The sequence below is a fragment of the Clinocottus analis genome, unplaced genomic scaffold, assembly GCF_023055335.1.
Source record: "Clinocottus analis isolate CAN_PGR_092001 unplaced genomic scaffold, fCliAna1.0.p SCAF_4, whole genome shotgun sequence".
In the NCBI taxonomy this organism is placed as follows: domain Eukaryota; kingdom Metazoa; phylum Chordata; class Actinopteri; order Perciformes; family Cottidae; genus Clinocottus; species Clinocottus analis.
The window spans coordinates 2,936,569-2,962,278 of NW_027176153.1; the positions used below are offsets into that span (position 1 = coordinate 2,936,569).

Below are 25,710 nucleotides of genomic sequence, written 5' to 3' on the forward strand. Positions count from 1 at the left end.
GACAACAAGACCCCGGCACCCCGGGGACCCGATCCATCTCTCTCTCTCGCTCTCTCTCTCTCTCTTCTTTTAATAGTTCCCTCTTTCCACTCACATCACTCTGACAGTTTGCATCCGGAGCCCCAGAACCAAAAATAAAAGATCTTTTATTTTGGGTGGGAGGAGGAGAAGGAGGAGGAATGATGGAAGGGGAGGGGGAGGAAGAAGAGGGAGGAAGAGAAAGAGAAGGAGAAGAAGACACAATTATTAATAATTTTATTGTGTTAAAAAACTATTGTTTTCTTGTCTTTTAACAAATCTATTGTACTCTTGTTATTGTAATGCTTTGGCAATGCTGTCTTTCACATTCGTGCCAATAAAGCTCTTTCAATTGAATAGAGAGAAGGAGAGGAGAGGAAGGAAGGGGAGAGAGAGAGGTCACTTACGCTTCCTTTGCCCTCGTGGCATTCAGCACATTAACTCTGCATCAGAAGTGACAGCTGATCATTTAATTATGCACTCTGGTGAGGTGTGTATATATATATATATGTGTGTGTGTGTGTGTGTGTGTGTGTGTGTGTGTGTGTGTGTGTGTGTGTGTGTGTGTGTGTGTAAAGCTGGGTGTCAGAGATGTCCATGAGACTAAACACATGCCCACATTCTGCTGCACCTCTGTTCATCCTCACTCTGCTCCCTTTGTGCTGCGAGACAGTAGCTGCAGTGTGTGTGTGTGTGTGTGTGTGTGTGTGTGTGTGTGTGTGTGTGTGTGTGTGTGTGTGTGTGTGTGGCTTGGCAGAGACACAGAGACCGGTTGGAGGAGCTTCATCTTAATGAACTCTGGGAAACACAAGGCTTTGGTATGCTAACACCAGTATCACTTGGCTGTCAGTCACACACACACACACACACACACACACACACACACACACACGTTGTCAATTCTTGTGCGAGCCGCTCGTGTGCCTCAGAGTGTCATTGACTGGAATCTGCATCAGGAAATAACTGAAGAACTAAATTTGCGACTCTTCATCTGCACTTCTTCTGTGTGGGTGTGTGTGTGTGTGTGGGTGTGTGTGTGTGTGTGTGAGAGAGAGAGAGTGAGTGTGTGAGGCATGCCCTTTAGCTTTGCACTATTTCCAGCGCTGTGTGTCCTTCTATAGGATACATGTGCTGACATCGAGCATTAAAGAAAGAGGCCCACGCTCTCATTTCTGGTTAAATCAGACATTTGAGTAATAGAGAACCGCGGTGCATTATGGGAGCCTGCGTGTGTGTGTGAGAGAGGGTGTGTGTGTGTGTGTGTGTGTGTGAACAGATCTGCGAGTCTCTCCTCCGACTTCATGTGTTTTCATCTTCTTTTCCTTCAATCTTAAATGTTTTTGTGTAAATTTAAAAAGCTTAACACACTTTTTTTTTTCCACTCCTTCAACTTTGTGTCTAACGTCACGTTGCTATGAATTGTGGGTAATCCCCTTTGGGCAAAGTCCACTGGAATGTGGACTTATGGAAAGTGTTCATGACTGAAGAGAGACAGAAAGTCCTCACTGAGGATTGTTTTCTTTCCTTGCTGCCTTGATGCCTTGCTGCCTTGAATCATTGATAGCCTCAAACACACACATACACGCACACACACACACACACACTCACTCACTTGCTCAGTTTCACCCTGATGACCTCATCTCATCATGTGACTGCTTCTTGTGGTTTGAGATAAACCAGAGTGATGACATGTCTCCTCGCTCCTGGTGATGTCATCAGTCAGCTGATGCTTTGCTTTGAATAAACTTCCAGAAGTTCATTGTTGTCGTTTGTCATCTGGGCGTTGTCTTGGGAACAACAACAACAACAACACCGTTACACTGCTGTTTGTTTGTGTGTTTGTTGTTTTGTTTAGCTGCGTCTTTGCAGTATTGTTTTGTTTTTTAAGTTAATTTAATATTATTCTATTATATTTTTTTCATGTATTGTGTATTTAGCATTTTTTTGTCTCCTATATTTGATTACTTACCTTTTTGTAAACATGATACATACTATATAAATATGTTGTATATATATACATATACATATATATATGTATATATATATATATATGTATATATATATATATATAGATAAATTATACATATTCATACTGTAAATGATATATATCTGTATGTCTGTGACATTCTTCAAAAACTGTTTTTCAGTTTCAGTTTAAAATTTTCTGCTTTGCATTTTATTTGATTTTCTGGTTTTATGAACTTGTCAGTATTTTAAGATCTGTTTAAGACAAGATGACTTTCTTTTATTTTGAAGGAGCGTTCTCACCCTTCTCACGTCAACAAAAGAACTTCCTCTAGAAAACAAACTGTCATCAGACTCCTGTAACTCTCAGTAACTTTAGTTTTCATCGTCTTCCTCCATAGACGTGCTTCATTTTCATTTCCCAGCCATAAAACACAGCGGTGTGTCTATCTGAGGGAATAAATATTGTTTCTTTCCTGCAATCACAGAGTCTCTCTTCATCAGGATAAAGCATGACGCACGATAACAATGTTTGCGGTGGCGATACGCTGCAGATTAAAACCATGACTGTGTGCTCACGTGACCCATATCAACTCTTCATTATTGACGCTTTTTTTAAGGGTTTTATTTCTTCTTGGTACTCCATAGCATTACTTTTTTATTGATACAATAAATGAGTTATTACTGTTCATTATTAAAAACACACACAAAGAAATGCTGCATACAAGTCCCCTTACAGGGATGAATAAAGTGTAATTTAATTGAATGCATTGCTAAAATAAGTGTGTAAAACACACTGCCGCCCTGTAATGTGCTGTAGAGTTGATTTTGTGAGTCGTCACTGACCCCTAGTGGCGAGCCGTGGAACGTCCATGAAGCAATGCGGCAGAAAAAGAAACAGAAAGCAGAAATACATCCTTTTTTTCTCTCCTTTTTTTCTTCTTTAAACACTTGAGAAAACAGAAGTTCACAAGACAAAATTGTAAAATAGCACCAAGTTGACGTACAGTAACCCGACAAGCGTCCACACGGAGGATCTCCGCCCGCCGGCAGAAACCCGTAGCAGCGAATTAGTCCCATAGCATCCACTTTGTTGAATCACTTCTCTAACGCAAACAGTTTAACATCATAACAATGCAACTTCATATAAGTTAAAATGTGGAAACAAAACAATCATAATCAGAGAGAGAGAGAGAGAGAGAGAGAGAGAGAGAGAGAGAGAGAGAGAGAGAGAGAGAGAAGCCCTCTGGAATCAAATCTCAAGGGGAGATATTGTCCAGCTATGCAACCAGAGTTGTGTGTGTGTATGTTTGTATTGTGTGTGTCTCTTCACCTCACTACACTAAAAGCCGGGGACATCTGGAGGCGGATCTGTTCATTTGCATCTGTGCAGATGGGATTTGAAAAAGAGAGAGAGAGAGATCGAGAGAGAGGAAGAGGAAGTCACTTGAGCCCTAACGAGAAGCACACGTCAGTCTCTTTCTGCAACGTAGAACTCTGCGGCTCAGGCGCCGCGTGGTCTCATTTCTTTTGGTTGTCCGCGTCCTTGCCGCAGTCCTTGACGTCGCCCTTCAGCTCCGCCAGCTGCTCCGAGTGCGCGGCCAGCGTGCCGTTGACCTCGGCCAGGAAGGAGTCCGAGTGGCTCTCGAGCTCCGCCCTGATGCGCTCCAGGTGCTCGGCCAGCTCGCCCAGGCTGCCGCACTGGCCCTCCACGCTGCTCACCCGGCTGTCGACGTCCTTTGCCTCCCGGCGCGCCTCCAGCGCCGCGCTGCGGCAGCCGCGCAGCTCGCCGGCCAGCCGCCGCCGCAGGGCCGCCAGCTCGCCCTTCAGCTGGGCCAGCCGCCGGTCGCCGGCCCCCAGCAGGGCGGCCTGGTGGCCCACCAGCCGCGTGATCCCCTGCACCTGGTCGGCGATCTGGTGCTCCCGCCGCTCCCAGGAGGCGTTGGCGTGGCCCACCTCGCTCGCCACGAACCGCAGCGAGTCCCTCAGGCCCTTCAGGGTGCGGTTCACCGAGTTGATGTTGACCTTAAGCAGCGTGATCTCGCCCTGCACGACGCCCTCCTCCTCCTCCCGGGCCACGCGGAGCAGCAGGGTCTGCAGGGTGCCGTTGAGGCGGTCCAGCCGGTCGGCGTGGGAGTCCAGGCGGTCCGTCGTCTCGCAGTCCTCCTCCTTCCCCTCGCTGCCGCCCCTCGCCGGCGGGCCTGACGGCGAGCACGACGAGGTGCAGAGGAGCTCCAGGTCGATGAGCTGCTTCTGGATGCCGTCCAGCTCCCCCTCCACCCGCCGCCTCACGGACTCCAGCTCCGTCTCCAGCGCCGGCACCGCCTGGCCCTCCAGGAGCGCCGGCGCCGTGGCGTTGCTCAGCTCCTCCACCGCCACGAACACCCGCTCCTCCAGGGTCTTCAGCTTGTCCTCCAGCAGGGTCCTGAAGCCGTCCAGGCCGCCGGGAAGACCCCCCGCCGCTCCTCCGTCGGGCCCGCCAACGTCGCCGCCCTCCGCGGTGGCGTTGAGGCGAACCTCGATGTCCACCAGGCGGGTCTCGATCAGCGTCTCCACGTGGATGCTCTGGTCGGCGAGGGCGCCCTGGAGCTGCCGCTGGGACTCCGTCAGACCTTTGAAGGACTCCTCCAGCCGCAGCACGCGCTGCGACAGGCCGTTCACCTGCAAGAAGCAGCCGCGCATGAGTTCATGAGTTCAATGTGCTGTTGCTTTGAACAGTTGTTGGGAGAGAGCGTGGTGTCAATATTCTAATCTGAGGGGCTTATAGGAGCTTTTTTTAGGGGGTTGTAAGGGCTTTTAGGGGCTTTCTCTCATGCTGCATGGATCCACAGTACGGGAACACTCTGGATGATTGTTTTTAAAGATCTGTTGGAAGATTATCGAGACCAGCTCATCTCAACAGAGTATGATGAGTTCAAGAAGTCCTCCGGTTGGACGACATATTTTACAACATCCAGCATGATTTTGAACGAGATTTGCCAAAAATCCCTCTTCGAGCGGTCCCGGAGATTTTCCAACTCCATGGTTCAGGGCCTTAACAAGGTTAGGACCTAAGGAACCCGAATCCTCAGGGAAAAGCACTGCAAAACAAAGCTCTGACATATTGGGAAGGTGTTTTGGTAAAAATTGTTCGATTAAAAAATAGAAAAGTTACTTGCTCTATGGGAAAAGATTGTTAGATTTTTGCGTACTACGGCTTTAAATCTTCAGGAGCTTCTGCTGGTGCTCTACGACCCGGATGCAGAAACAGAAACATCCTCCCTTCAAGAAAAGCTCTGCCTTCAAAATAGTTCGCCGGTTACTATTTTAAGAAGCTGCGGCCGTTTTGTGACTTCACAGGTAGAAATAGAGGGTTTATAAGGACATGAATTACTTTGTTAGATTCCCACAAGCCTCACGGTTACGTGGATGTGTTTGTTGGTAATATCCGACTTTATTCAGGGGAACTTATCACAAGTTTAGTGAAACGTTACAGTCGCTGCAGCAAGTTAGGTGAGTACTTGAATTTAATGTATTTTCGACGCCTACCTGTCACACACAAGCGGGACGCCCACCTGTCACACACAAGATGGACGCCCACCTGTCACACACAAGATGGACGCCCACCTGTCACACACAAGCGGGACGCTTACCTATCACACACAAGCGGGACGCCTACCTGTCACACAAGCGGGACGCCTACCTGTCACACAAGATGGACGCCTACCTGTCACACACAAGATGGACGCCTACCTGTCCGCAGCAGCTCTCGGTGAGCGTGAGCCCCTGGATCTGGGCCTGCAGCGAGCCCAGCTCCGCCCGGATCCCGGTCTCCCGTCCGTCCAGCGACTGCTGCATCTGCTGCCGGCCGTCCAGCTGCTCCCGTTGGCACTGGCTCCGCACCGCCCCGATCCTCTCGTCGCAGTGGCTCTCCAGGCCCGTCAGGCGCCGCTCGAAGCCGTCCAGGATCTCGGCCCGCACGCCGGCCAGCCGGGCGTCCAGGACCTCCTCCAGGTGGAGCGCGGGGCCCGGCTGGGGCACGGGCTGGCCCCGGGCCCCCTCCAGCAGCCGCTTCAGCTGGCCGTCGTGGCCCAGGACCATGCCCTACGGGGCGGGGAGGAGAGGAAATTAAAAGGATGCTCGGTGTAAGTTACATCCTGGTACTTGAACCTCCTGTAAGGTGTAAGTTACATCCTGGTACTTGAACCTCCTCTAAGGTGTAAGTTACATCCTGGTACTTGAACCTCCTGTAAGGTGTAAGTTACATCCTGGTACTTGAACCTCCTCTGAGGTGTAAGTTACATCCTGGTACTTGAACCTCCTGTAAGGTGTAAGTTACATCCTGGTACTTGAACCTCCTGTAAGGTGTAAGTTACATCCTGGTACTTGAACCTCCTGTAAGGTGTAATTTGCATCCTGGTACTTGAACCTCCTCTACGGTTTAAGTTACATCCTGGTACTTGAACCTCCTCTAAGGTGTAATTTGCATCCTGGTACTTGAACCTCCTGTAAGGTGTAAGTTACATCCTGTACTTGAACCTCCTCTGAGGTGTAAGTTACATCCTAGTACTTGAACCTCCTGTAAGGTGTAAGTTACATCCTGGTACTTGAACCTCCTCTAAGGTGTAAGTTACATCCTGGTACTTGAACCTCCTCTAATGTGTAAGTTACATCCTGGTACTTGAACCTCCTCTAAGGTGTAAGTTACATCCTGGTACTTGAACTTCCTCTAAGGTGTAATTTGCATCCTGGTACCTGTATCTCCTCTAACACGTGAGCTTTGGCTCGCAGCTCGTCCTTCACCTCCGTCACCCGTCCCACCAGGTCTCCGAACCCCTCGAAGCTCTCCCGTCCCTCCAGTCCGTCGGGAGTCCCGACCGGGATCACCCCGAACCCCACCGCGGAGTCGGGCGCGCGGGCCGGGTTCGGCGGCAGGGACGCCAGGAAGGCGTTGGCGTCCTCCCTCAGCGTGGAGCGCAGCCGCTCCTCCAGGCCGGCCACCGCCCCGTTGAGGGTGTCCAGGCCCTGCGTGAGGCGCCGCAGGTCCTCCTCCATGCGGTCCAGGCGCTCGCCGGTCACGCCCGAACCCCCAAATTTGTTTCCTGGATTTTGAAAAAAAACCCAACACAAATTAGGTTCCAATTGAATTCATTTGCAGAAAGAAAACACAGAGAGAACAGTACATTATTGACGATACAGTACTGTATCTACAATAATGTACAGTTCCAGGGTTTAGTACAGTGCATTATTGACGATACAGTACTGTATCTACAACAATGTACAGTTAAAGGGTTTAGAACAGTACATTATTGACGATACAGTACTGTATCTACAACAATGTACAGTTAAAGGGTTTAGAACAGTACATTATTGACAATACAGTAATGTATCTACAATAATGTACAGTTAAAGGGTTTAGAACAGTACATTATTGACGATACAGTACTGTATCTACAATAATGTACAGTTAAAGGGTTTAGAACAGTACATTATTGACGATACAGTACTGTATCTACAATAATGTACAGTTAAAGGGTTTAGTACAGTACATTATTGACGATACAGTAATGTATCTACAATAATGTACAGTTAAAGGGTTTAGTACAGTACATTATTGACGATACAGTAATGTATCTACAATAATGTACAGTTCCAGGGTTTAGAACAGTACATTATTGACGATACAGTACTGCCTCTCGTCCCTTATTGCTTAAATAGTCAAGATTCAGCTCAAAGTAGCTCATAGCTCAATTTCTAAACCTGAAAAACATGCTTTTTTAACTGAATTTGCTTCCTAACGTGTCAACGCTTGAGTTTATGGATTCGCCCCCTTGAGCTAATATTTTTTCGCGGTGTACAGGTCTCACCGTAGTCGGGCTTCTGCCCCGTGGGCGAGCCGGGGAGCGGCCTGCCGGGCTCCAGCTGGCCCGCTCCGGGTCGCGGGTCCACCGCGGGGGGCCGCGGGCCGTGGGGGAAGCCCTTCACCCCCGGGCGATGGGGCCCCGCCCCGCCTCTGAAGGGGGGCGTGGCGCCGTCGGGCAGCGACAAGGGGCCGTCGTGGCAGAGTTCCCCAGAGTAACCGGGGCAGCACCTCCACTCCAGCTCCGTCACCTGCTTGTGGCCCACCTTGTACTTCGGCTTGTAGAAGGTCCGGTACCTGCAGGAGAGGGGGGGGGGGGGGGGGTTATGTTACTTGTGGAGGTTTTGAGACCATTTTTTTAACAATGTAATAATTACGGAATATGAAAGAAAAGCTAATTAGTTCAAGTAAGTAAAGTAAAAAAATAAAAGTAAAACACAACAATACATGAAAATATAAATAAACAAGGCTAATGTATATATTTGTGGTCAACAGTATTTCAAAAGGATGAACTTAATGTAGTAATGTATATACTTATAATATAATGTGTATATATACACATGTACAGTATATACATACATATACATATTTACACAGATATTTAAGCTATACATACACATATATAATACACAGTATTTACATACACACAACTATCAATACGTACTGTATACACACACACACACACACACATATATATATATATACACATATATATGTATATATATACATATATACATACATATACATATATACACATATATACATATACACATACATATATATATACATATATATACATATACATATACATATATACATATATATACGTATATATATACATATATACATACATATATATATATATATATATATATATATATATATATATATATATATATATATATATATATATATATATATATATACATGAGCTAGAACCGCACCGGTCATTTTAGACGTTCTATCAGCAGTGCTGAGTGTTTTTTGTTTGTTTGTTGTTATTTGTTGTTTGTTTTCCTCATGAAGAGAGACAGAGAGGGGGAGGGGGGGCGAGCGAGCGAGCGAGAGATAACGGGATGAAGCGGCTCTGTGTGGATTAAACGTTGGATTAGAGGACGATTATAGGGCGTTAACACAAAGTAAACGGTGTGGAGGCAGAGGATCGAGCCACCGGGGTCAACACTGTGATCCTGACACACACACACACACACACACACACACACACACACACACACACACACACACACACAGTCATTTCAGAAGAGAAAACTCATTTAAACCATTTTGCAATAGATTTGTTCACTAAATCAAAGTATGTTGTGTTTCATCACGATGATAAATGATCCTATTCTTTTATATATTATCATAAAAGGTCAGAAACACGAGCCTGAAGCGAGAGGAGCCTCCAACACACACAAGGACGCGCAAGCAGCGCCGCTACCAGGCGTGGCCACTCGAGGGCAGCACCGACACACACACGTGTGTGTGTGTGTGTGTGTGTGACATTCCTGCGGTCAGGACGCACAGCTCTCAGACCTACATGACGACGGGACACTTCTGGCCCCAGATGCACTTGGTGGTGTACTCGGCCTTCACGTAGGTGGCCGCTCCGTCCTGCATGGCGCACGAGACGTTCCTCTGGACCACGTAGGCGCAGTGGTTCCTGCGGAGACACAGGAGAGTTAAAACCAGCCAGCAGCATCCGACTCATCGCCCTCCATCACAGTCACGCACGGCAGGACGGGGCTGTTTTATTGCTCATTATTGAACATTTTCAATGGGAAAAGGGAGATTTCTGTTATTTCTCCTCTCACACATCTCTCTGTAATCAAAGGAAGCAGTTGCTCTGATAGTAGTTGATCATATTTAGTGATAGTTTTATTAAGTTATTTAGTGGAACTATTATCTATTATTTCGGGGTGTACTGTCCCTTTAAATCTGCTGCTCCTCCAGCCTCCAGCTGTGTCTTCTTCACAAATATGAAATACAAATATGACGCACACACACACACATATTCGTTGGGTCGTTGTGTCCGTCCTCCACTCTGTTGGGGTTTTTGTTAATTAGTCCAATTTAAAAACACACAAACATAACAGAGATGAATCATATCACATGACGAGGCTTCATCTGAAGCTTCCGCCTCAAATAATGTTTCGATGTTTCACAATGTTGTAGAGACCAAAAAATAGACATAACACACAGGTTTGTTGATTCGAGCTAAACATTGATTGTTGCATTTATCCAGACGTCTCCCTCCTCTTCCTCTCGCCTCTCTCCTCCTCCCTCCTCCTCTCTCTTCCTCTCTCCTCTTCTTCTCTCCTGCTCCCTCCTCCTCCTCTTCCTCCTCCTCCTCTTCCTCCTCACAGCTCAAAGTTGCCGTGTGCAACACAGGAAGCGATGATGAGCATGTGAAGCCTTCCTCTCCGTCAGCGGGGAGCTTTCAGCAACACATGCGCTGCTTAGTGTTGCTCCACAGCTGTTTCATGACAAATAGAAGTCAGAAGTGTCTGGAAGAGGAGGAGGAGGAGGAAGAGGAGGAGGAGGAGGAAGGGCAGGGGGAGGGGGGTAACAGGTTCAGAGGGCTAACAGGCTGCCTGTCAGAATCTGTGAGAAACCGCTGCTCCACCGCCGCCGCTTGGTGCAAACCGCTGACTGTGTTTCACCACTCTGCAGTATTGACATATGTTAATAGCGGTTAAAAGGGGAGGAAATAAAAATAAAAAGGGGGGGGGGGTGGGCAGGAGTCGGGATGACAGAGCTCCCTTTCATAACCCGCCTGACAACCTGCTGCCAGGCCGTTAAGGAAGTGTGGCGCTTCAGACCTGAACTGGTGTGCTGTGACGGGAGTTAAAGCGCTTGAAAAACTCACACGGGCCATTTGAACCGGCTTCTGAGGAGGAGGAGGAGGAGGAGGAGGAGTTCTGGTTGGGGAACTGTCGGTTTATTTGAAATGCATAAAGCTTCGGTGGCTCGGCCTCCTGCGCACAGAAACCTTTCACAGCCGAGGTCACGAGAGGTCACTGTCAGCCGAGGAAGAAGCGAAGGAAAGGACCGGAGGGCTAAACAGCGTCGATGAAGTAATCTGACTGTGTCGTTTGCTGCCACAAATCGACATCTAATACGAATGATGACCTGTGAGTCGAGGCGGAGCTGGACAGAAAATGTTGCTAATAGATTTAGCTTAGCCTTTTCGATGCTATCGAGGCTGCTGCACCGAGTAATGGGGATACGCGTTGCTAACAGGCTAAGCTAAAGAGAGACGGAGAGCTGTTGAATAAGCGTTCTGCTACTTATAAGCCACGTTTTATTTGTAATTCCCTTCCACTATATGGTGCAATCAACCAACCGTCACGTGGTACTCGTCGGACTTCTTGTTGTCAACGTTGAGCGGTAAAGAAGCTTAAAGCTTACGGCTTGACCGCCTTTAAAAGTTTGCAAACAGTGTCACAAACAATGCTAGTTGGAGAACCGCGTACGCGTATAAACGTCGTATCAAAATGTAGCGAAAGTGTTCCCTTCGCTGTTAGCCTGCTTGCTAATCCCACCGTGCTTTACACGCAACACCGTGTCTGGACTCTGCATTGAGAAGCCGGTTAGCGGCTAGCTCGCTAGTTAGCTGTCGCGCTAATTCCAGCGTGCTTTCAAGCAACACAGGAAAATGACACTGGGTCTTCACTACTCGCCCCGACTAGACGAGTTCGCTAGCAGACAGGAGCCCGACTAGCAAGTTAGCTAGCTGGTCTCCAGCGCACCTCCCGTCAAAGCAGTGTGCTAGCGGCGTAGCTGTCGGCTTGTCCTCCTGTTACACTCACGTCACCGCCAGTCCCCAGTTAAGTCCGACTTATGAACTTTAAGATCAATCTGACGACACACGTGACGCTGCGTCATCATTTCTGACACACTTTTCCTCGAATGAAAACTCCAAACGAACTGGAGAACCGTTCTGATGATGCCGCTGTTACAATGCTGCTAACATTGCTGCTAACAATGCTGGTAACAATTATTATTATTATTCTTCAGCATCCCTGAGGCGGGTAACTGAACACGGGTCACTCCCTCTGCTGCTCACAGAGCACGCAGGGCCTTTTGGCGCCAAAATAAGGTTTTTTTTTTCTGTTTTTTTACTCATTTATACAAGCTCACGCGGTGATGGTAATAGAGATTTCTGGAGTTAAAAACATTTACAAATCTGCCGGTACTGTGTTACAGATTAACTGCAACACTAAGCTTTCTGAGCTTTGTTTTTTTGTGCGTTTAGGAAACGCTCGCATGCAACGATTTACGACAGCTGACGGGAGAGCGGCGGGGGAGTCGGCCTGTGTTTACAGTACAGTAAGTGTGCACTCCTCACATTACACACAGTGAACATGTCCACTGATTTATTTGTGTGTGTGTCAGGTGCACATCTGGGGGAAGGGAGGGGGCGGAGCCAAAGTCCTTCAGAGTGCAGGAATCCAGATGCACATGGGATGAAAAAGAAAGAATAAAAACCAAAACAGCGTCCTCTTGGTTTCTGTCCGCCTCCCTGAGTCTGCTCGTCTCCTGTTTTTCACAAATCTGTTAAAGGCGTTTGGGTCCGTGAGTGATATTTCACTCTCGGGATCAAAGAGGTTTCTAGCGTGTGTGGGAATCGAGCCGTCGGGATAGATAAATAAATCCCGTCCCGGCCGCGCCGCGGTGCCGGCCTGCAGGTCACCGGCTCTGCTGCGTAAAAACAGCTCTTATGGGGACGCCGGCTGACCTTCACCTTGAGAGACAGTGATAGTGTCGGCTCTCTCTCACACACACACACACACACACACACACACACACACACACACACACACACACACACACCGCCTCCACAGCTCCACAGGATTACACGAGCTTTGTCCACAGAAATATGAACCCTGTGGTGTGCAAGCGGTCGGCGTTGCAAGGTGAGACCTTTGTTTTGTCTGTGTGTGTGTGTGTGTGTGTGTGTGTGTGTGTGTGTGTGTGTGTGTGTGTGTGCGCGCGTGTGTGTGTGTGTGTGGCTGGAGCAGACAGGATAACTCGGCACAAAAAAAAAGGTTGAGAAATCCGAATATCAGAGGAAGAGGAAGGAGAGGAAGAGGAAGGAGAGGAAGAGGAAGGTAAGGAAGATGAAGGGGAGGAAGATGAAGGGGAGGAAGAGCGCGAGGCCGCGCCGGCTATTTCCACCGCTCCGGCAGCGTGGCAACAGGAGACGAGGAGGCTGTTACAGTATAAATACTTTCCGATGTTGGTCTGATCTCTCGCCGCTGACAGATGGGAGCGAGCCGACAGCGAAAGTCACTTCGGTCAAATCAACTTTGTTCACGCCGCGCATGTAAAAGCAACTGGCAACTGGCAACGGGCAACAAGCAACAAGCAACAGCTGCACTTTTAGCATAACCTTTTGACATCGAGTGAGAAGGGAAAGCTTGAACGGAGCTGTCGCTCTCATGGAGGCATTCAGGTTTTTATACGACTCTCATGCAAAGTCATGCGAAACAGAGAAAATGTTTGTTTGTTTGTTTGTTTGTTTGTTTTGTGAGTTTTTGTTTTTCTTCTTTTTACCCTACATGCTATTGGTTTGATGATTAAAGCAACTTTCTTCTATTCCTTCAGACACCCTCATTCGTCTTCTAACGTAAATGTTGAGCGCCTGAACATTTAAAAAAATATATATAATTATTTTTTTACTGCACCCTTTTTGCTTTTTCTGCCTTTTGACTTTTAAAACAAGGTTCTCTCTCTGCAGCACAGCGTCACATCTTCACATCTTTTTTTTTCCTCTCCTTCTCCCGGGCGTGGAGTTCACCGTCTCCCTCGCGCTCGTTTCACGGCGTCGCTGGAAGGTCGTCGGTTTCAGCCGCTGGACGTCAGCGCGGCCTCGGCTCTGTTGCTCCATCAATGTCCTGAATCCCATGACAATCCCTCCAAATGTTGTTTGGTGTGTTGGACCCAAAATAAACTGTCACTCCCAAAAGACACGACTCTATCGTGGATAAAAGCAGACTTCATCTCCCAGATACACAAAGAAAATGCTTATTGGCTTCCTGCTTGCTCTTCACAACTCAAGTTTCATATTTCAGATGTTTCAGACGATGTTTCTGACGATGCAGACGATGCCCGCTGTGTACCGTTGCCACAGCGGGCATCGTCAGGGGTTAGCTTCCATATGCGGTGTTAAACCCAGCGTCCCTTTCCTGTGTTGCATGAAAGCACGGTGGACTTAGCATGGCCGCTAGCTAACTAGCACTGCGGAAGATGCGCCAGCTGTTTGGGCTCAGTGCGCTTTCTTGAGCGCCTGAGCAGAAGACTCTCATGTCCGCACGTTAGCTAAATATGAGAATAGCGCTAGCGAGGGATTAGCTCAAGCAATAGAACGCACATTGTCATTCACGTCAACGCTGCAGGGCGGTCATAGCGGCGGCCATTTTGATGTGTACCGTTGCCACAGCGGGGATTGTCCGTTCTGAAGCGTAGAGAGTCAGAGTCGATGAGCCAACGTTAGCTGAATATCAGGCTAGCGCTAGCTTGCCCGGTGTCGCATTAAAGCATGGTGGAATTAGAAGACAGCTAGGTAACTAGCAGACAACCGGCTGGTTAGCTCGCCTGCTAATCCCACCATTTCTCTCGCTTCACTTTCTCCCCTCTCTCCTAACATCCCTCTCTGTCTCCATTTCTTTTTTAAGCGCCAACAATATTGTCTTTTTTTCTGTCAGTGCACCGTGCCCTCCTCCTCCTCTACCTCCCTCCTCTCTCCTTCTCCTCCTCTCTCTTCTATCCTCCTACTCCACTTCCTCATCTCTTCTCCTCTTCCTCCTCCATCCTCTTCCTCCTCCCCTCTCCTCCTTTTCCTTTTTCTCCTCTTCTCCTCTCCTCTCAACTCTCCTTATACTCTCCCCCTCTTCCTTCTCCTCTCTTCTCCTCTTCCTTTTTCTCCTCCTCTCTTCTTCTCCTCCACATCCTCCTCTTCCTCCTCCTCTCTCCTTTTCCTTTTTCTCCTCTTCTTCTCTCCTCTCAACTCTCCTTATACTCTCCCTCTCTTCCTTCTCCTCTCTTTTCCTCTTCCTCTTTCTCCTCCTCTCTTCTCCTCCTTTACATCCTCCTCTTACTCCTCCACTCTCCTCTTCCTCTCCCCTCTCTTCCTTCTCCTCTCTTCTCCTCTTCCTTTTTCTCCTCCTCTCTTCTCCTCCTCCACATCCTCTCTCTTCCTCCTCCCTCTCTCCTAACACCCATCTCTCCTCCTCCTCTTCTCTCCTCCCTCTCTCCTCACACCCCTTTCTCTCCATTTCTTTTTTAAGCACCAACAATATTGTCTTTTTTTCTTTCTGTCAGTGGAGCGTGTCATTTTTTGGCTGCTGGTCTGGTCCCACTGTAAATATTCCCAGTATAGCGTTACAGCCTCCCAGGGCATCTCACATTCTCATGCGGGGGCATTTTTTTTCCGCGGGGGGCAAATATTATTGCTGCTAGACCTCGACTTTCTGCAAGGCCCAAAAACCAACTCTCCTTTTAATCCCCTTTTTAAAAAAAACAACCTCTCATCGTCGTCTTTCCTGCAAAAAGCTGCAAAGGGCAGGTAATCCCTGTTTACTTATCCAAGCATACCAGTCCCGCTCACACCTCTGATTCCAATATTGTCTTTTTCAATTCATCACAACGCCCCTCTCGCTCTCGTATTGCCTCATCGTGACCCCAGGATTTCTCCTCCGTTGCTTTGACTCCGCGGCTCTCCAGGGCCTCCACCTTTCCTCATTACTGGCCGCTCTCTCACCTGCGGGGTTCCTGACCGTTTGAACCCGACGCCGCCTCCGACAGATTTATGAGCGCACCGGGCCGGATCGAAAACAGGACCTTTAAACGCCCGTGTCTTACGGGGCTAACGGCTCTCCTCCGGGGGCCCGTCTCCTTCCACATATATGCGCTTTTAATGGAAACGGTTCCTCGCCAACTGGCGGGCCTTGAAGGGCCCCGGTGGTGCCGGGTTGACTGACGTTGCTCATGTGGCCGCTGATGAGCGCTAAAAGGAAAGACGTGAGACTTCCAGCTCTGACATTCATGCCAGGTTCTGGTTATTGTAGCTCGAAAAAGAAAAAAGGCAGACCGTTACTTTTACATGTGCTTAAATCTCGGTGACCTGGCCTCTAATCCGCACTGCGGTTATGAATCAGAGCTCCTATTGGCGATAGATCGTTTTTTTAAGTTGTTGGAATAAGTTTCTTTTTTTTCGGGGGACTTTTATGTTCTTGGTGTTATTTTGTTCTGTTTTTCTTTTGGAGCGCAGTAAGAGGCTCAAACACCGGTAGTGAAAAAAACATACGGAAGATCTTATCCTCAGGCTTTTCCCCCTAAAGCGCATAATCGTCTTTCAGTAAGAATAGCTCTCTGTGTTCTTGAAATAAAAAAAAGGGGAGTTTTCAAACGGAATTGTTAGATTTGTCGGAGGTCACTGCACCGAATGTGCTCGGGGGATTGAAATGAATAGGAATGTGTCGCGCAGACGTCGGCTCCTGGATTAACCAAAGCAACGAAGGGCCCTATGTAATGTTTTAGGAGAGCCAAAGTGAAACCTGGGAAAGGAGAGAAGAATCCCACTGACGCTCCTGACATTAGCAAAGACTATTTCCTCTTAAGACCTATAGAAGTTCCCAGGTTCAAGAAGGCTGGACAAAGAGGCTGTTATTACACCCTTACAAGTTTTGAAACAGTACCTTACGTCCACCTTCCTGCGCGAGCCGTGACTGTAGAGAGAGCTGTCATTGGTCGATCGATCTCGGGGTTGCCAGATGCAGGATAATTATCCTCCAAATACAACCATTTTGAGCCTTTTGTACGATACTACGTCGCCGTTTCCAATCTGGCAAGACCCCATTTTGATGTGTACCGTTGCCACAGCGAGCATTGTTAGCTTCCATATACATGAAGGACAACTTTCAGCAACGACAAAAACAACCGTTCTGAAGCGTAGAGAGCCAGAGTAGATGAGCCAACGTTAGCTAAATAGGGGCTAGCAAGGGGAGCTAACTTTAGCAACGTAATGCTTCATCCTCTCTCTCTCTCTCTCTCTCTCTCTCTCTTGTCATAGGTAGAACAACACGTCACTATCAGCAGATCAGGGACAGCTTTGTTCAGCTCCTGGTGTGTGTCCGGTGTTGCATGAAAGCATGGTGGAATTAGCAAGATAGCTAGGCAGCTAACAGGCAACAGGCTGGTTAGCTCGCCTGCTAATTCCACCAAGCTTTAATGCTGATCATAATTTACTGTTGTCCAAGTCAAATGATGGCAGAAAACAGCCATTGTTTACTCTATTTTTTACTGATACCATTTTTAATGGCATCAGCAATAACACTGTAACTTTTTAAGGTTCACACATTATTGTTACTGATGCAAAACTAAGCACTTTAATTATCGTTGGTGCTCACGATACTGTAAGCTAATCTTCCGCTAGCTTTAGCGCCAGATTTTAAACGAACATGCACATTTTCAACAGTTTTTCAAAAGCAATTTGCTTGACGTCTGGTGTCAATTTTGACACCAGGCGTCTGGGGATGCAGCGGTTAACACGGTCGCATCACAGCGAGAAGGTCCCCAGGCTTTCTGCCCCCCCCCCTCTCCCCCTCCTCCATCCCGACCCAGAGATGCACACCGATGGCGTCGAGGAAAATCGAGGCCCAGGTTCAACCAACGAGATGGAACCAGACGATCCACTGCGGCAAACACTAACTGGAAACAGCCACCGAGCGCTCCAACACAAACTTACAACAGTCACCCACGACCCCTGACCTCTACCAACTCGCTGACCTTTCCCCCCTTGATCTCTGTCTCATACATCATTGGAAAAGCCCCGGGACACGACCGCTAATCTGATCAGTGAAGGCATGTGGCATCTGCTGGGATCCCCTAATTGATTTATACAACGCTGGTTTTCCCAGCGACGGGTTTGCGGCTCTTGGATTATGTTTCACCTGTTGCTGCGCATTTCGTTGGTAGCGGGGTTTGTTAAAAGGGCAGCGTGGTGAAAGACGCTCGTAGGGTTTTTTCTTCTTCATCATCTTCTTTGTGATCTGTGTGATTCTGTTAGGAATGTGTTGCACAGAATAAATTAGAGGGATGGTTTCCTGTGTAAAAAGCATCGCATGACAAGCAGCTAATAACTAAAGTTGCTGAAGCTTTTGGGTGTAGTAGCTGAGACCTTTTACTGTCTGAAAGTTAAGATATAAGACCGATATTAAACAAATCAAATCAACAGAGATCAGAATTGGACACAAAAACAATAAACTGAGAAATTCTAAATGTTATTTTGATTTTGCTGTGAAAATAACTGGAGTTGTTCAAGTTTCTCGCCCCCAAAAACAACTTTTCACAAGATGACACATCACGATAACTCATGTTGTTATTCACACTTTTTCTTGTACGGTAATGTGGAGCCCTGCTTTCTCTGTTCTTCTATCATTTGCAACGTGGAAATGAAGCAGAGCTTCACAGAACCAGATATCGACCGTCAATTAGTTTGAAAAAGAACCACTCAGTACATTAATATGTATTGTTATGTTTGTTTTTATGAGGTTAGAAGAGAAAAGTCACACCTGATGTTGTCTTACGCATTAAAATAACGAGGCCTAAAGCTTATTAATTAAACCCTGGCAATCGTCCGGTACAAAAAGCTCAGGTATGAGGATTGAAACAGTCAAATTGGTGCGTCAATAAAATATGTTATGTCGAATGAATGTAAAAATGTGTATTTCTTTGAAGTCATATTTTCCACTTTGCCGAAGCCGTTGATCCTAGAAAACCTGCACTGAGCCTGACAGTGTTCATGGCCCTTATGGGCTTCCGTACGATGAAGCTGTGACAGCTACAGAATGCCTTCTTGTTTTTATATATAGATACACAGACTCTGAGCGAGAGGAATGGCTGTGAAATCAAACGGCTCGCTTCGCTGCCAAGACGCAGATAATTCAACACCAAGTGAAACTTCTTTTTTTTTTTTTTTTTTAACTCCCAACAGCTGAGAATGTAGAGATATCTCTCTTTGAGCCGTGCGACTCTGCGGTCAGTTAGAAACAAGAGTTTGGCTTTTACAAGCTGTAAACAGAAGCGTAATGCTTCACACAAACACCAAAACAGAGGGGGACACACACACACGCACACACACACACACATTGAAGCATGTGTGTTTTTCCACTGTCCAGTCAGGCCTTCAACATCGGGGCTGATATATCTGGCGGTGCTCCGTCCCCGGGGCCCGGTGGGGCCCGGCGGGTCCACGGCGGGTCGGCGGCTCTTGTCCGATCGCTATAGTTGGACGCAGACACACACGGGGGAGAATACCGCCGGCTGGACCAGCAATTACCCACCATCCATCTGTCCTCGACTGATCAGCTGGTTTTGGGTGAAGAGCAACCGATGAAACATCTGGTTGATCCGGACACTTTTGGAAGATTCAGGCTCGGACACGAGTTATAAATCTCTTAGATGTCACTGTTAAACATATATATATACATAAATAAATAAATAAATATATATATATATATATATATATATATATATATATATATATATATATATATATATATATATATCTTTTTATATATATATTTATTTTTTAAATATATAAATTAAAAAAAATTATATATATATATATCTTTTATATATTTATTTTTTAAATATATAAATTTAAAAAATAATATATATATATAAAGTATTCATTTATGTGTAAACTATATATATATATATATATATATATATCAAAACATATTTATAAATATTTATTTAAAAATATAAATAATATATTTTTTAAACAGCTATATTTATAAATATAAATAATATTTTTTTCTTATACCTATCAATAAAAATAAATAAATTGAGGGTTAAATATCCTTGAAAATCTTGTAAAGAAAATATTTGGCTGCACAATATTTCCTCAAAAGTAGATTTTTAAAGCTCACAGGATCATGAACCGAGTTAAACACAGAGGTGGAGCTGGCGGGCCGAGGGATGCTGAGCCCGTTGCCCGGGAGGCGAGGGGCACATGGCAGGCTGAGCAGGGCCGGACGCCGGGCGGCGGGCGGCGGGCGGCGGGCGGCGGGCCCGGTGGCAGCTTGAGAGAAGCAGCAGGAACCTGGAGGAGCTGTCCAACGACATCACGGCTCTCAGGGGAAGCCGAGCAAAAGAGACGGGACGAGGGAGGAGGGACCGAAAAGAGGCCCCGCGGACAAAAACACCAGCCATCTCCGTCCAGGAGGAGTCCCGCCAGCCATTAGACTGTGTTTCACCTCACAGCTTCGCTGCTTTCACACTGTTAATCCCATCTGTGGAGGTGTGACGGCAGCAGTGAAGAGGAGAGGCTGAACTAGAAACCAACTACATTAAGACAGATTCATGGTGTCTCACTAATCAGAAACATCTATTTCCTCCATGTTTTTACAACTAAATGTTGTTTAAATGAGGTTATGATGAACAAACCCTCAGAGTAAATGTAGGAATGAAAGTTTGCATGTTCATGCAAACGAGGTGTTATTCATGGGAACTTTTGGTGTATGAGAAATCTAGATGCAGACAGAACAGTCACTGTGTCTGTTGAGTATTTGAAAAGCTCTACATTGATCTTTTCCTGCAGGTGTCTCGTCTTCACGGTGAAATAAACGAGTTCCTTCATTGTTGATTCTGGAAGAGTTGACGAGGAAATGAAAGCAGCAGCGCCGCCTTATCGATGAATTATTGATATCTGAGATCAGTTGTGCCGCCTGCCAGCAGCTGCACACACACACACACACACACACACACACACACACACACACACACACACACACACACACACACACACACACATCTTCTTCCTCTCCCTCTGATAGTAGATCAGGATTTCTCATCCTTTTTTTGTCTTTCCCCAAAGTGTGCAGTTATCCTGTCTGCTCCAGCCACACGCGCGCGCGCGCACGCACGCGCGCTCTCACACGCACACATAGGATCAATACTCTTGTCATCATCATCTTAACGTCCATAATGAGCCTTTTTTTTGCGCGCGTCATTGTTGCTCTCTAATGTTTACGCGCGCGCGCACAGATGTTTTTAGGTGTGAACCGCAGAGGAGAGATAGAGAGAGAGAGAGAGAGAGAGAGAGAGAGAGAGAGAGAGAGAGAGAGAGAGAGAGAGAGAAACAGAGAGTCAATTCAGGGATCTGTTACCGAGCCGATGCCTTAACTGAAACCATACTTCTGGGGACATGTGTTTCTCCAGAGGGAGGGAGGGAGGGAGGTACAGTATGAGGTGGGTTCCAAACCCGCTTTTTGAATCCAAAGCCCTGCAGCATGGGAATAAAAAAGGGAATAAAAACGTCCCTTTAAACAAACAACAGCAGCAGCGACACAACACGCAGGAGCACTTACTTGTGGCGGCTCATGGGCTTGTTGGGCGCGTGCTGCGGGCTGAGTCCCGCCTTGTACAGGTTGAATCGGTTCCCATAGAATGGATTGACTTGGCCCCCGTGGCCCCCGTAGAAAGTCCCCTTGCCGTGGCCCGCGGACAGCATCGCGCAGAGCAGCAGGAGCCGCGCGGCCGGAGGACACAACCGGATCCTCATTGTATTCCGAAGAAGAAGAGGACAGAAGAAGAAGAGGTGGAACAAAAACAACACACAAAAAAAGCTCAATAGTTTCCCAGAGTGTCGGAGTTGGAGGTGGTTCTCCCTCCGACCCCGCCGGGCTCACGCGCGCGCGCTCTCGTCCTCCTTCAGCGCGCCCCGGAGGAGGAGACACGGAGCCCGAACAGCTGGAGCATCTTCTGCAGCATCTCAACGCGGTGTGAGCGCGGAGGAGCGAGGCGGAGGAGTACCGAGGGAGGCAGGAGAGGGAGGGGAGGGGAGGGGAAGAGAAGGGAGGGGGGGGGGCAACACAAAGGTGTGGAGGTGAGGAGGAGGAGGAGGGTGAAGAGCTCCGTGTATACTATACACACATGCACGACCTCAGCCTCCAAGTTTTCTCTGCACTCTCTCATGCAAGAGTGAGGGTTTGTGTGCGCGCGCGCGCGTGCAAGAAGCGGCGTGCTTCTGAAGGGGCAGGCGCGCGGATTTGCATGTCCCCACCCCAAACTGTGTGCCTCCCTGCACGAGGGGAGGAGGACGGACTGACTGCTAATATGATCTGGGGGGACTCTTCCCCCCTTTCTCACACGCGCGTGCGCGCGCACACACAAACACACACACACACACACTCAGATTTTATGAAGAAAAAAAAACGTTTCCTGCGTTTTTTGTCTCTTTAATCCGTTAATGTTTTTTTAGAACTTTATTTCCCCTCTTCCTTTTATTTTTTTTTCTTCCGTCTCCATCTGGACATCAAAGCGCGCGCCCCCGGTGCGCCGTGCCGTGCCGTGCCGCGCGCGTCCCCGCGGCCCGGCTCAGACGCTGCAGCTTTTGGAACACAATGGACCTCCTCCTCCTCCTCCTCATCCTCATCCTCATCGCGGCCACTCATTAAAAACCCCACAGACACATGCTTCGCTCTCGATCCACACACACCCCCGCGACCCCCCGCGCGCACGTCGCTCCCGCGCGCAGCTCCAGAGTTTAACGCTCAACTGCGTCCTGTGTGCTGCAGCGGGCCCGAGCCCCGGGAGCTACGCAAATGAATTCAGCTTCTATAATAAGAAGCAGCGTCAGTGTCTGATGGGGTCGAGATGAATGTGAGCTGAGGCCTAAAAATATGTCCAACAGAGAGAGAGATGATCAACTTGTTGAATGGGTTTTTTTTCAATCTTTTTTTGGGGAACATTTTAGTTTAAAAGTTTATTCAAGAAGGAACTGCCCTCCTTTCCTTTTTTTTTTTTTTTACAATCTCCAAAAATCTATTGGCAATTCTGGTGTGTTGCCAGAGAGAGAGTGTGTACATGTGTTTGCACATCCTCATAGGTTGTATAGTTTGTGTCTGTCGTGACCTTTCGTGACCTTTCGTATGACAGTCCTGGGTAGCTGGTTTGGTACGTTGCAAAATGGAAACATAAAAGAAAGCGTGGATGCGGAAAACCAAGCCAAGATGAAGGCCGCTTGAACCTCCATCAACCTCCATGTTGAAACGCTCCGATGTTACAGCAGAAATAAAGAGGCTTGCAGCCCGGAACAAAGCGTTGTTTTGGTCTGTAAAGCTAGCGTCATCGTTCGTGAAAACTGTGCAGGAGGTTCGTTTCTAAAAGACTCCACCGTTAAAATCTTAATAAGCCTTTAAAGTTCGGCAAAGTTGGGGGCGTGGCCTCTTTTGAGAGCAGCTAGCTGTCTGCTCTGCTGCATCAAACTGTGGTGATTTAACTCCACAAGCATCCACCGCTTTGCCCATTAAACCTCTTCATAGTCAAGACTTTCATCCATCCATTACCCGCACGGTTTGAGCATTTAAATTATTCAAAGTCATGCTGTTCCTCCCATTCTGATACGAACAAAACGGCGTAGTAACTGAAAAAGGGGAAACGCGACGACAAGGAAACGACGATGTAGCCTTCTCGCGTTAGCTAGTCGATCGAGGTCTCAGCGGTCTGAGGTCGTCTTTGTGTCAAGACTCCAGTTTAAAAAACCAAACCGTATCAGTGTGGATGGAGCCCGGGTGCTACCCCGAGAAGGAAGACGTGAAAGGAAGCAGCAGGTGTTTGAAAAGCCTCCTTTGTTTGGACGGAGGCCTTCACACCTGCGTGACGACCGCGCACCATTTACAAGGCTCTATTTACCTTTCATTTAAAAGGTCCATGTGAGAGTAAAACACAGTTTTCAAACGTGTTGATTTCAGAGCGAGTGCACCAATCGGCCACGGAGACGGCAGATTTTAGATATTTATTTCATTTACGGACCGTTACATCCTCGTTCCATGCTAAGCCACGGGGATCAGGCTGTTTAGTTAGCTGGCCTGCTAATGCCACCATGCTAGCTAACTTCTTGTTAGCTGGCTAAATAGTACACAGCTGTTTAGTTAGCTGGCCTGCTAATGCCACCATGCTAGCTAACTTCTTGTTAGCTAGCTAAATAGCCCACGGCTGTTTAGTTACCTGGCCTGCTAATGCCACCATACTAGCTAACTTTTAGTTAGTGAACGGCTGTTTAGTTAGCTCGTGTGCTGAATGCCACCGTGCTAACTAACGTCTTGTCAGCTAGCTAAATAGCGAGCGGCTGTTTAGTTAGCTGGCTTGCTAATGCCACCATGCTAGCTAACGTCCTTGTTAACTAGCTAAATAGCGAACGGCTGTTAAGTTAGCTAGTGTGCTGAATGCCACCATGCCTTAAAGCTGCACTTGTGACAGGAAATGAGCGGCCACACCGGGCCTGCGGCGATCCCTCGTCTCACTCCCCGCCCTATAAAGAAGGACAAGCTACGTCGCTAACTAGCCAGCCGTCCAGCTCCAGCGGGTGGACTCTCAGATCTACGTCGCCTCGAAGCCGCCGAAGCGCTAAGCCTCCTGCTTCGGAAAAAAAAAAAGATTCATCGCGGCGGTCCAGAAGCCGTCGCCTTCGAAAAAACTTTGTCTATTCTGGCAGACGGCGCCGGCATTGAAATATCTTTTCTTTCGCAGACGTGGCTGTGGCACGATGTCGAGCAGATGTCTGTCAACGTGTCCAGATGTGAAGGTGGAAAAAAAAAAAAAAAGCAGAGAGGTATCTGAGAATCTCTAAAACGTTAGTTTAAGATGATTTATGGCGTTAAATAGAATCACGAGGGCCTTAAAGGCACAACTGGTCCAAATAAAACATGATGTAAAACAATCGACACAGAAGGAATCAACACATATTCACTTGACGACAAACACGCTATTTCCTGATGAATTATTAGCAAGTGGAGCAAAATCTGTTTTTGTTGGCTCGTGCGTCGGGGGCTTTCTCCGTTTTGTCCTCTTCTTCCTGTTGTTCATTTCCCTCGTGTTTCATGTAGAATAGATGGACTTCACGTCTTTAATTCTACATCTGCGAGTTGTTTCAGATAAATATCTTTATCTGCTCATGTCTGATTCCATGCTGTGAAATGTGAAAAGAAATTCATGCAACTTTAAAAAAAAGTCTAAAGCCTCTCGAGCATTGGCTATTATTGTACTTTGGCCTTCATACTAAATACAGTGACCGAGCCTATTATACTGCACAATGTGCAATTTCCTCCACTTTATATGCTTTTTGGACTCGGGATGGCGTATCCTGTTCCAAGTGACATACAGCCTGCGTCCAGTTTTTTTCCTTTTAGCCCCCGAGTGACCGGTAGGAGCCCCGCAGTCCCGTGGAGAAGAGAGGCGAAGTTAATGAATCCACTTTAGCAGAAAACAGACACCCCTCAATTAGTTTCATTGCCCTCACCCCTGCGTGACCCATCCACCGTCTTCTTGAGGATTCACTATTATCAGATTTAGACACAAGGGGGCTCAGACACATCGGATGAGGGGGGAAAGCCGAGAAAACGGGACGGATTCCAGTTGGATGACATCAGCTATTCAGCAAGGAGAAGGACACTCGATCCTTTCTCGCTGTTACTGACCTGGAAGCGACTCGCTCTTCGTAAAATAAATGGCGACAGAGGCGACATGGCCGTCGTATTATTTCCAATTTTACCCCCTTTGTTAGGCGCCGCCCACTCTTACGCAATCATGGAGCGCACACTGCCACTAACTGCGTATAAAAAAATCCAAATTTTACGGAAAATAACTCTTTACAGACATTATCTGTAAATTAACAACCCAACTGTTAATTGAATACTATGCTAATAATGACAAATTACTTTTTTTTTCATTTTGTTTTGGATAAAAATGACTGTGTTATTGTATTGATCATAAAAATTTAGAAATACACTGTAAAATAACAGCATTTCTTTGAAGAACTTTGAGTGATATCCCTTTATTGAAGGTGTTTGAACGTAATAATACAGGAAAAATCTGTA

General features: G+C 47.3%; 1 protein-coding gene across 1 annotated transcript; it reads right to left on the minus strand.

Annotated features, from left to right (window-relative positions):
* Positions 1-2,597: 2,597 nt before the first annotated feature.
* LOC137800709 (EMILIN-3) lies at positions 2,598-21,489 on the minus strand. Its single transcript, XM_068598010.1, has 6 exons — positions 21,202-21,489; positions 9,363-9,485; positions 7,830-8,119; positions 6,718-7,064; positions 5,716-6,066; positions 2,598-4,644 (listed from the first exon to the last, which is right to left on the minus strand). The coding sequence occupies exons 1-6, from the start codon at positions 21,393-21,395 to the stop codon at positions 3,505-3,507; spliced, it is 2,445 nt and encodes an 814-aa protein (XP_068454111.1). The 5' UTR covers positions 21,396-21,489; the 3' UTR covers positions 2,598-3,504.
* Positions 21,490-25,710: the final 4,221 nt, after the last annotated feature.